Raw genomic sequence first — 11,770 nt, 5'->3', positions numbered from 1 at the left:
AGTCAATGAAAACCATATGCTTTAATTCAGGAAAATGATTTATTCTTTGAAAAAGTAGAAAATATTTTTCAAAATATGATTAGGTATCGTATTTGGACACAAAATTCTACACTTGGATAGGGAAACCTTAATGTTGTTTCTTGCATCCCTAACAACCTAGGTCTATCAAGGCTGAGCTTGGAATCTCCGTACAAGGGCCCAAGTCCTTGGTGCCCACACCCGGTTCCATCAAGGTTGCATTTAAAGCCCTAGTGCTTGTGCCTAATGCCTTGACATGTGGGCCAGAGTCTACAAAGGCCGAATTTGGGATCCGGTACTCAAGTTAAAATCATTAACACCCAAGCTCGGGTCTATAAAGACTGTGCTTGCGTCCATCAAGACCAAGCTTGAAACTTCAATTCCTGTGCTTAGGTCCATTGAGGCTATGGCTAGGATTAGGTGTGCTATGACTTGATCCCAACGCTTGGGTTGGGGTTCACTGAGGTTGGACCCCGCATCCTAGTGCTCGAACCTAATTTCTCGATTACTCATGTGTAAGTTATTATTACTCAAATAGCGCATATCTATTTAAGAAAATAAAATCAGATTCGCTATGCCAAAGTTCATTTTTCGCGAAACATACCTCATGTTTATTGAATTAGGAACGAATTGTTTGAGAAGCAAAGTTAGTCCCATGGCCTCTCCTTGCCGCAATCATCAAGATCAACTTTGGCCGGCCACCAACGTCGCAATCCGAAGAGAAGCTTCCGCGATTCCTTTTGCTCATGCATTTACTCCCCTGGTTGGGAACACGAGAAACGACTATCTCATAATTGGGTGATGGTGGATTATGAAGTACTGACACTCTCCAGTCTGTGTTATGTGAGACGCTTCGACACGTGTCCAACATTCTCTGACACGTTTGAATACTCGATCAACATGTGTCGGAAAATCTAATACTTGGTTAATTTTATGGACACTCTCCAACACTCGAGTTAGAATTTTGACATACGAATTTCCAATACCTGGTCAACTTCCTTGACACTCTCCGACACTCGAATCGAAATTCTGACATACGAGTTTTCGACACGTGATTATGATATCGATGCCAATTTTAAAAATTCAATAAATAAGATGTCAATATATATATATATATATATATATATGTGAATAAAATGCGGTAATAAAAATAATAAATGGAGAAAAAAGAAAAATCTAATATTCTCTTTTGTTCTGCCTCCCACTTCCCGTAATACACAATTCACCTCTTAATTTTTTTTCTCTTCTTTCGACATATTTAACATGTGAGTCAAGAATATGGATTGTTTATTTTTTCTCCAAGTTTTATGAATTATTGAAATATAGTTGAATTTCTCAAATTGAAATAGTAAATGATATTAATAAATTGTGGATTAATATTTTTAGTGTATATTCATTCTAGACTTTTTAATTATTTTAATTGAAATTAATTTATTATGTATATATAAAAGGGTTAATATCCTGAAACCTCAAATTGGTACATGTGTAACAAATTTATCATAAACTATTTTTTTGACCATGAAAAACTTCAAACTAGTATATACGTGACAAATTTACCCTAATTGACCATAAAAAAATAATCCTAAATTAGTACATTTATGACAAATTTACCATAAACTAATTTATTCGACCTTAAAAATTTCAAACCGGTACATTTGTAACAAATATATCCTATGGTAAATTGGATTAATACCACAAAATATTACAAAAATTATAAAATGTGACAAATAGAGAGTAAAATCTCAAATTGGTATACCGGTCAATTGTCACGTCCAATTTAATATAATAATTTGATAATAAAATTTAACGAAAACTAACATAGGGTAAATTTATCATAAGTGTATCGATTTGGGGTAAATTTGTTAAAAGTATATTAGTTTATGATTTTTGATAATCAAAAAATTAGTTTGGGTTAAATTTATTTAATATATAATGTGTCATAATATGTGATAATTTTTTATTTTTAAAAAATGACGTGTCGTGTCATATTTAGTGTCGGTACTATTTAGATGGTAATGAAGCGAAATTAGACCGAGTCAAAGTTAGAAGTAAGCCAACATTCTTAACCGAAAGAAAATCCACTCTTTTCACGGTCGGATGTGTTGGTGGTCGCATTGCTGACTTTGAGCTCTGCGTGCGCATTACGCAAACTCCCTCCGGAGTTTCGCGCCCAAAAAAAGAGAGTTTTTTTTTTGGGGGCTGTACCTTTTTCTCTTGTCCAATCAGAAATTGCCACGTGTATGATGACGTGGGACGAAAAGCAAGTGAAAAGTTTTCACTGAAAACGATCGGACGCTCGCGGCAGGCTCTGTCGTCCCTTGCAGTCGGCTCGTGCTCGTCCCCGTCCACAGCCGCCCCCACTTCCTTTTCTTCCATCGTCACGGCGGCGCGCGGTGGGTTTGCCGTCCAGATCTGGTCTCGTGTCACGGATCAGGCGGCTGTGGCTTGTCCATGGCCGGAGCCTTGACGGCGAGCTCGAGATCAGGATGGCCATGGCCTGCGGTTGCCCCAGCTGGGCTTCGGATCTCGTCCATGGCGAAGGGCGAAGGGCGATGGGCGAGATCCCGGCGGCCATGGGCAGAGCTCAGATATCAAGAAGAAAAACAGAGGAAGTAGAGAGGTCATGTTCGGGAAGACGGAGCAGACCACAAAGACGGCAGACACGACGCCTGAACGGGTTCAACCATGGACGAGCGCCGACGATTTCGGCCATGGACGGCCGGATCTAAAGATCTGGAGAAAGACGAGACGGAGGAAAAACAGAGGAAGCCGCCCATTCTCGCTTGGAGGCAGCGGTGGCCAGCTGGGTGGCGACGCCGGCGGCTCCGTTGGTCGTGGCACGACGGGGGAGGAGCGGAGGTCGGGCGGCTGCGCGGGAGGAGGAAGCGCAGAGAGAGGTGAAGAGAGAGAGAGAGAGAGAGGGGGGGAGGAGATTTCTCAATTCGTTACTCAGATTCCTTGCTGACGTGTATTTGTGGACATGTGTCGACACGGGCCGGCGGACAAGTGTGGAGGATATGATTGAAGAAGAAAGATATACCGCACATGATGGTGATGTGATTGTGGTTGACGGCATTAAATGTTGTTTTGTCTGGATATAGGGGAGCGAGAAAAAGAGGAAAAAGGAAGATTTTGGAGAGAAAGAACAGACTTCCTTACGGCTTCATTAAAGGGAAGGGGGAATGATCCCGTTTTGATTCCCGTACCGGCCCTCTAGCTGCCGGTTACTGCTCCCTCTTATCCATTCCTTCGGCCAACCTAGGCGTCCTGCTTTCGACCTTGGCAAAGCCGAGACGCGAAGCAGCAGCACGCTCTTCTTGCTTGAAAGCCTTCCGGAACCTTCCACCAAGTTTTTCCTTCCGTCTTGTGTCCACTCCAACATCGCCCCCCCGGATCGGATGCCTGGTTTCGCCCCACCGGCCGAGTCGCGGTTGTCGCCGATGATGATCGTGGTGGCCTCTCGTGTCGTCGGAACCCGAGGGACGAAGCTCTCGCTGCTCTGTTGCGTCGTGCTCGGCGGCGTCCTCGCGTCGTTGTGCTGTGGCTCGTCTCTGCCGACCCCGTCTGATCAAACCAATTCGCGTCCCGTGCCGTCGTGCTCCGCTTCGGGGTCTTGGCCCATGGAGGTAATGATGTTCGCTGAGCAACTAGAGTCGCTGTTTGAGTTTCCAGTTGTTGATCCTTTGCCTTGCGGTCTATCGTGGGATGGCGATTCTCCACATGGAAAGGTTCCTAGTTGGTGTCTGTCGCCAATATGAGTTTTGACATGGCCTGATTGTGTTATTACTATGGATGGTGTTTTGAATTGGTGTGTTGAATTGCTGTTATTGGTGAACTCTTAGTGTATGTCATGCCAGGATAAGACGTAACAGAGGTAGGCAAGCTTTGGATGTGGACTGGGGATGTGTTATACGCAAAATGGGTGTTCTATATGTTGCTGTTGTATGGTATAATGTGCGATTTCCAAAAGGGAATGGTAAAATGTCTGAATGCGGGCTTACTGTGTGTGTGTGTGTGTGTTGAAGTTGCGGGCATGGTCATTGGATGTGCATGCGTCATACTATGTGTGTGGGGCAAACAAAGGATGATTCCATGAGCTACGATTTCTAGTTCCTGGAGCTGCAGATCGCAGCTCCATATATCACAAAGTCAAAGCAATGGATCTGTTGCTTGCTCTGTCTCTAAATTGTAACCCTGTAGCTTAAGTGTCCAGTCTGAACGAGCAACATAGGAGTGTGGAAAATTTTCTCAGTTTTGGCTCAAGAACCTTATATTATGGGTGACATTTAACAGTAGTTTGGTAAATTGTTCCGCTGAGAACTCTTGTTGGGGTTGCTGGAATTACCAGCAAAAAACTCGTTTCGTTTTTCATCTCTAGTATTGGCATTAGTTCATCTGTCACCCATGGTCATATTTCTTTTCTATGGTTTCACTGATGGATGGGGTTTTGTATTGACTGTGCTTCCAAAGTCCTATTATGGACTAAATGACATGCCTAACTTTGGACACTCAGGTTCTGGTCTCTCTCTATCAGGCTGTTATCCCTCAGCTGTCAAATCCTGTTATATTTTGGTGAGTTTGCATGCAGAATTTTTTGTTTATTTGCTCTTGAATTTGACATCTTTCATGCTTGAGGAACTTAAGTGGTAAACTGAACTGAACTTTTGCAGTGATTTCTTGAAGAAAACAGATGACATTGTTGGAGTTGTCAACGCCATGGGTCTCGGCAGTCTCTTCATCCTCATGAAGCAATATGGCTTAGATTACCCCTGCTTCTATGAAAAGGTTTACGCACTATTGCGACCTTCCATCTTCATTGCAAAATACAGGGCAAAATTTTATGAAGTAATCTTGCACTGATCACATCTGCTATATTACTTGACTTTGTATTATTTCTCCAAGCAGTCCTGCATCACTTAATATGTGATATACGTCTATATGTAACCTACAACAATCTAAATGTTGTAAGTGCTCGAGGTTTAGCAATGATCAATGGTGTTTAATTGGTGTTTGCTGTGAACAATGTTGATGCAATATGTGAACTGTTGCTTTTGGCCACTTAGATAAAGTCAAGTTCTTTAGTTGGCTGATATGCAAGTTCAATTTAGGACTGGGCTTCAGTAGAGGCGGTATAGCCACACATTGGAGCGATTTGGACCCATTCCTAACATGAAGCAGACATTTTGTGGATGCTTTAGTGGTTTCATTGCTTTCTCATGTTGACCTGCTGATTTTGTTGAGAGACATATGAATGTTTAAGACGATGAACTTGAGAGTAGAGACATTCTATGCGGCATTCATGCTCTTCTGAACCTTTGGATTGCTTTCTGACACTACACTAAGTATTAACTGCAGCTGCTTGTTTCCTGTTTAAAATCACCCCTCCTTCCAACATACTTGGCTTAAAGAAAGAAGGAAAATTCGAATGATGTTTCAAATTTTGGAAGCAAATGAGCATGCTCTTATCCTTTGATCAAATATGTGTGCTATGTGTACAATTTCACCATCTTTGCAGCGAATGTGGTTTTGCAAGTTTCCTGGGATGTTTATTCTGAAACTCTTTTTACCTCCTTCTACAATTCTTTTATGCCAACCCAACTTAGCAGGGAAATGGTTACACTCTGGTTTTATGGGATTCTTAGTGTTAGTTGGAAGATTCTCACTAGATGTATTTTAGCTTCCAGGGAAGAAGTAGAAATTTATGATTAGACTGATCGAAGTAGTAACATAGTAGTTTCATTACATTCTTTGAGACACTGATGATTCACATACTGTTTTGAAATGAAGTAGCCCAGGTTTTGCGTAATGTATTACCTAACTCAAAAGCTTTTAAATCTATGGATTTCACTTGAAGGAAAACATTCTGATTTATATGAACTTAGGGGATACTCACTGTAATTGAAAGAGAATGCCATGTGCCTATCAACTTGCATGCCTTGGCAATTTGTGCATTTCAAATATTGATGCAGTTGATGTTCGTTTGTAGGAAGAAACTAATGAATTATTGAGGATGTTGTTGTCTAGGTAATGGCATGACGTAGGGTGCAGTTGCAATGGTGTTGCATGCTCTTTGAAAACCCATAGGATTTGGAAAAGGCTTCCATGTTTGTTAAATATTCTCAAATGTGATTTATGGTGTTTACTGTGTTGAAAGCTGATATATGTGGGACCCATGCTTTGTCAGTATGTTGGCTTTCTTTTGCAATTCTGCTGTTTTTTTTTTTTTCTCCCCGCATTTCAGGCATCTCCTTCATGATGCTTATTACTTCCTTTGTGTTCACCATCAATGGATATACTTCCTCTAAATAATTGACTTACAGACATTTTGTACTGTTTAGTGAGGAACAATAGATTGTATGGTTGGAGCTTAATATATTTGTCTGAGCTGAATTTTTAGTAGCATATTTACCTTTATTTTTGGTGAAATGGTGGCTCTGTTAGTTTGGGTGACATACTGATGTATAAGAAAGGATGAGTTGTAGTCTTGGAAGTTAGTATTTTTTGTGAGGTTCTACTAGGACTCTATGAAGTACCTTTTACCTTTAATTTTTGGGAAATGATGCTTCTGTTCCACTGGTTGCCCTCTATATCTCACACACTCACATTTGTGGAGATGTGCAGGAAGATGGTGAATCTGAGGCCAAGGATGATATGGAAGAGCAGATTTTTGGCAATAGAAATGACTCAACTAGCACAGATTTTCCCAAGAAACCCGGTTTTGATTTTTTCCATGATGCTAGTGGAACGTCCAAGTCATTCAAACCGGAAGTTGACCTAAAAGCGAAAAGCATGAATCTTCTGTCTATATTACTGGTCAATCTACTGCCCCTTAATATTTTCCTGATGTGCCTCTTCAACATTTTCCTTTTGAATATTCAGAGTGTTTTGTGTGCTTGCATTCCAATTATACAAACTGGGTATTTGCATTTATGTTTGATATTTCGACGGGTATTGTCTGCCACCAAAATAGCTATGAGGATAAAATTGATGTTCACTAAATCGTGGATTTCATTTTTGAGGTTGCCACTTCCACTTGATGTGTATAAGGAGGTATGTCCAGGAAATTATCATTCATAATCATGAGCATGAAAGTGTCCGGAGCATGACTTTGAGTGGCGCCCCTGGAAGCCCTCTCCACTGGTTCATTGTGTTTATGTGATGGTTTGACCACGCAAATGGAGCATAAGATGTTGGGTTTATCTTTGCACCTCAGTACATCAAAATTTTTGAACAAGTTTCAAGTGCCGGTTGACTGGTGCAATCATGTATGAAAGAGCCTTAGCCATTGAATATTTGAATATTCTTCATTGCTCAGTTGTTAGCCATGTAAAAATATAGAAAGTCTTGTCATTTTTGAGTGATTATCTACTTTGGTGCACAAACCTTATAGTATGGTCGGCATTTGATAGCAGTTTGGTAAAATGTTCAATAATGTTTTAGTAAGACATCTTGTTTAAGGTGTTGGAATTACCAGCAAAAATCTTGTTTCCTTCATTGGCTCTAGTATTGGCACATCGACTAATCTCTCGCCCATGGTCATATTTTGTTTATCTGGTTTCACTGATGGATGGGGTCTATCGCCCAAAGTTCTATTATAAGCTAAATGACATGCCTAGCTTTGGACACTCAGGTTCTGGTCTCACTCCATCAGGCATTTATTCCTCAGCTGTCTAATCCCATCATGTTTAGGTGAGTTTGCTTCCAGAATTTTTTGGTTGTTTGCTCTTGAACTTGACATCTTTCATGCTCCAGAAACTTGAATTGTAAATTGAAATTTTGCAGTGATTTCTCGACAAGATCATACGACATTGGTGGAGTTGTCAGTGTCATGGCTCTCAGCAGTCTCTTCATCCTCATGATGCAACATGGCTCAGAATACCGCCACATCTATGAAAAGGTTTATGCAGTATTGCAACCTTCCATTTTCATTGCCAAACAGGGGTGAAATTTTATGAAGTAGTCTTTCACTGATCACGTCTACTATATTGCTTGACTTTGTATCATTTCTCCAAGCAATCCCGTATCACATCATTTTTCGTGAATATGTGAGATATGGCTACGTGGAACTTAGCATACTCTAAATTGTTGTGGAGGCACGATGTTTAGCAATGATCAAGGGTGTTTAATTGGTGTTTGCTGTGAACAATGTTGATGCAATATGTGAACCATTGCTTTTGGCAACTTAGATAAAGTGAAGTTCTTTAGTTGGCTGGTACGCAAGTTCATGGAGGACTGTGCCTTAGTAGAGGCGGTAACGCTATACGATGGAGCAAATTGGACCTTTTCTGACATGAAGCTGACATTTTCTGGATGCTTTAGTGGTTTCATTGCTTTCTTATGCTGACCTGCTGGTTTTGTCGAGAGATCTATGAATGTTTAAGATGACGCACTTGGAAGTAGAGACATTCTATGCAGCATTCATGCTCTTCCGAAACTTTGGATTGCTTTCTGACACTACGCTAATGATTTTTAACTGCAGGTGCTTGGTTCCTGCTTAAAAGCAACCCTCCTTCCAACATTCTTGGCTGCTGCTTTTGCCAAGAAACTGAGTGTACTAGCACTATCTGTGCTTCGACAAGGGGCACTAGTTATTGTTGCACCTATCTACAGTGTCTTTCGACAGCATTCTTCAATCAACCGTTTGGTGCACAGTGTACGTACTTGGGCTTTGCAGCTTTAGTTTTCCGTTCTTCTTTTAATTCCAGTTCCTCGACATTAAAAAATTCAAAAGGTGCAATTCTGGAAACTGTTTTAACCTCCTTAGATTTAAGAATTCACTTTCCCAAATTTATGCATGAATAGTTTAACTGAAAGGTTTTTCGGTTGACTTGTCATTTTTTGCAAACCAGACGGGTGAAAATCTGGAAAATCAATTCTCAAAAAATGCTTTCCCCAAACAATCGCACCCTTAAGTTTTGGTGAATCGGTGGCTCTGTTGGTTTGGGTTGGTTTGGGTAACATAGCGATATGTAATGTGTATAAGGTGGGGTCGCCAGATGGGGCTTGTGCCGCTCTTTTTCGTTTCAGTCACGATAGTCATATTATTTAAAAAATGAAGCTTTGTCTTGAAGCAGGTGTCTAGTAAAAGAATCGCAACCAGGAGTCTTTTACAATCCCCCCTCCTCCTCCTCCTCCTCCTCCTCCTCTGGGTCAACCGTGCTGTCGGCGAGAATGGCACAGCTTCGTACTATGGTCCTCCCTACGAGCGTAAGTTTTGACCCTCCTTAACAAAAAGCACAGAAAGAGAAAAAGAACTTTGCTATATTACGTTTTTCTTGCCCTTGATTTAGGGACGGAGTGCTACGGCGAGGGCTCATTGCAGTTCCCTGTGAGCAACCTGTTCATGGCCGTGGGCGACGGACTATGGGACCTGGGGGCAGCGTGTGGCAGGGAGTATGAGTTGCGGTGCATCGGCGGCGCGCAGTCTGGCCCTGGAGGCTGCAAACCCGGTGCCAACAATATCCGGGTCAAGGTCGTCGACTATGCACTCTCAGTTGAGTCCGCTGCGGCCCCCAGGCAGTCCGTAACCGGCACTGATTTTGTGTTGTCTCGGCCCGCATTTGAAGCCATTGCTAATCCGTCCGTGGATTCGATCAAAGTGGAGTTTAAACGGTTATAGTAGTCGATGGTGGCGGGCCTGGCAGCTGAGGGGAAAGAGAGGGTGCCTTGGTTTTGAGGGGTGGGGAGGTGTGGTCAGGCCTTATTCCTACTACTGTGGACCAGCTATCATTTTTAAGAAAGTTGTACCTCTATACTAACAAATTGTGAGAGAACATTCCAGAAAGTTTCGGCGAATATCCTATTTAGAGGTGATGAATATTCATAATCAATTGGATGGAGTTGTTAATGAACTTTACTATGCCAATCTTACTAGCTTGACCGTGTTGCACTTTTATTTGAATGAGCTTGTTATAAATGTTAGCACATCTTGGGTTTCTCCTTTCCAAATTCAAGAGATTTTCATGTCCAATTGCAAAGTGGAACCACGATTTCCAAGCTGGCTTCGAACACAAAGTAACATTTGAGTATTGGACATGTCAAATGCTAGTATCTCAGATGAAGTTCTATTTTGGCTACCTGAAGTTTTATCCAACATTAAATGATTGGATCTTTCGAGCAACATGCTCAGAGGCAACATATGCAAATGAAGTTCTCTATTGGCTATCTAAAGTTTTATCCAACATTAAATGATTGGATCTTTTTGGCAATATGCTTAGAGGTAGTGTATCTCGAATTATTGAAAAAAAGAAGCCACCGTTAAAGATATTGTCACTTTCTAGAAATAACCTTAGTGGTGGCATTTCAAATCATTATGCATGTTAGATAAATTGTCCTTTCTCGATCCCTCTAAGAACCAAATTTCCAAAAGATTTTCCTAATGTTGGCACAAGCATTTTTGGAATGGATTTCAATGGGAGACACTAAGTTAAATGATCATATTCCAGATTCTTTATGCCATTTGGAGTGATTAGGAGTTCTAGGCCTACATGAAAATGGTTGGAACGAAGTGCTTCCAAAATGTTTACTAAAGTTGGATTTGGAAAACCTTGATCTCAATGACAATCAATTCACTAGTAGAATACCTCCATTTGGACAACCTTCTTGAGCATCTAGGACAATCAGAGAAACTACTTTATTGGGAACATTCCTTTGCAGTTATTCCATCTTACGAATCTCTAGATTTTTAAACCTAGTGCATAACAACCTTTTTCAGAGGTATCCCTCATTGTTTCAACAACTTCTCACAGGTGGGCCAACTCCACCTTTACTCCATATGGGAGATCTCATCAAGCCTAGAATTCAACACCATGATCCGTTATTTATTTTCCATTGACCTTTTGATCTATGCATTGGATGGAGAAATATCGAAAGGGCTGACTAGACTTGCTTGACTTCAAAATTGAACCTCTCAAAATAAGTTGATTAGATAAATCCCTTTAAATATTGGCGACTTGAGAGATTCAGAGTCACTGGATCTATTTAGTAACAAGCTAGAGGTGAAATCCCTCCTAGCATATCCAATTTACACTCTCTAAGTAGTTTGGATCTTTCCTTCAACAATTTATTTGGTCCTATTCCATCAAGCATATTGTGGCAATGATGGCCTTTGTGGAGCTCCTCTTTTGAAAGTTTGTCTTGGGCTTGAGCATAGTGACATGAATTGACGAAATAATATGAGCAAGTTTGAAATTGATATATGAGATGGATTTTGGATTTGATTTGTGAGCTATTAGAGGATGGTTTTCAATGTCATTTTCAAAATCAAGGGGTTGTGTGTATGCACACTATTTTAAAGATATCCTTGTAAGCTATGTCACATACAATACAGATGGAGACATATTTAATGGGGGAATTTTGGTTGCTTTTGTGACTCAACGTTTAATGTGATCATAGTTAGATATCAAACATTGGATTGATAAATGGAATGGACTATCAATTTGTAATTTGTTGAGATTAATTAATATATTGGACATTGATACTTGCTTTAGTTTCATTGATGAAACGAGTATTCCAATATGGATATAGTCATGTTGAATTGATATCATTCATTTTTTCTTGTATGTATATTATATACTTGATTTGGAAAAAAATGAGTTATAAAATTGTCTTATAAATATGTTATAGTGACGCTCGCAATATATGTATAAGAGATGTGTATTACTTATCGAAATGTTATTGCTTATATCATTCATTTTAATTATTTTTTACGTTATTTAGGTTGCAGCAAGTAGGACGAGAGCCTTATCACTAG

At 40.5% G+C, this 11,770-nt stretch overlaps 1 protein-coding gene across 2 annotated transcripts; it reads left to right on the top strand.

The window, feature by feature from the left end:
* The first annotated feature begins 2,373 nt into the window (after positions 1–2,373).
* Positions 2,374–9,869, top strand: LOC120295438. 2 transcript variants are annotated; one of them, XM_039316599.1, is made up of 9 exons: positions 2,374–3,644; positions 4,532–4,590; positions 4,689–4,803; positions 6,640–6,831; positions 7,649–7,707; positions 7,801–7,915; positions 8,498–8,671; positions 9,090–9,225; positions 9,309–9,869. In XM_039316599.1, the coding sequence occupies exons 1-9, from the start codon at positions 3,417–3,419 to the stop codon at positions 9,635–9,637; spliced, it is 1,407 nt and encodes a 468-aa protein (XP_039172533.1). In that variant the 5' UTR covers positions 2,374–3,416; the 3' UTR covers positions 9,638–9,869. The 2 variants fall into 2 exon arrangements, with proteins under 2 accessions (XP_039172533.1, XP_039172534.1); XM_039316600.1 differs by having other exon boundaries at positions 2,376–3,644; positions 9,093–9,225.
* Positions 9,870–11,770: the final 1,901 nt, after the last annotated feature.

Source organism: Eucalyptus grandis, chromosome 7 (assembly GCF_016545825.1).
Source record: "Eucalyptus grandis isolate ANBG69807.140 chromosome 7, ASM1654582v1, whole genome shotgun sequence".
Taxonomy (NCBI): Eukaryota; Viridiplantae; Streptophyta; class Magnoliopsida; order Myrtales; family Myrtaceae; genus Eucalyptus; species Eucalyptus grandis.
The sequence above is the reverse complement of the archived record's forward strand: the minus strand, read 5'-3'. Positions and strand labels throughout refer to the sequence as shown.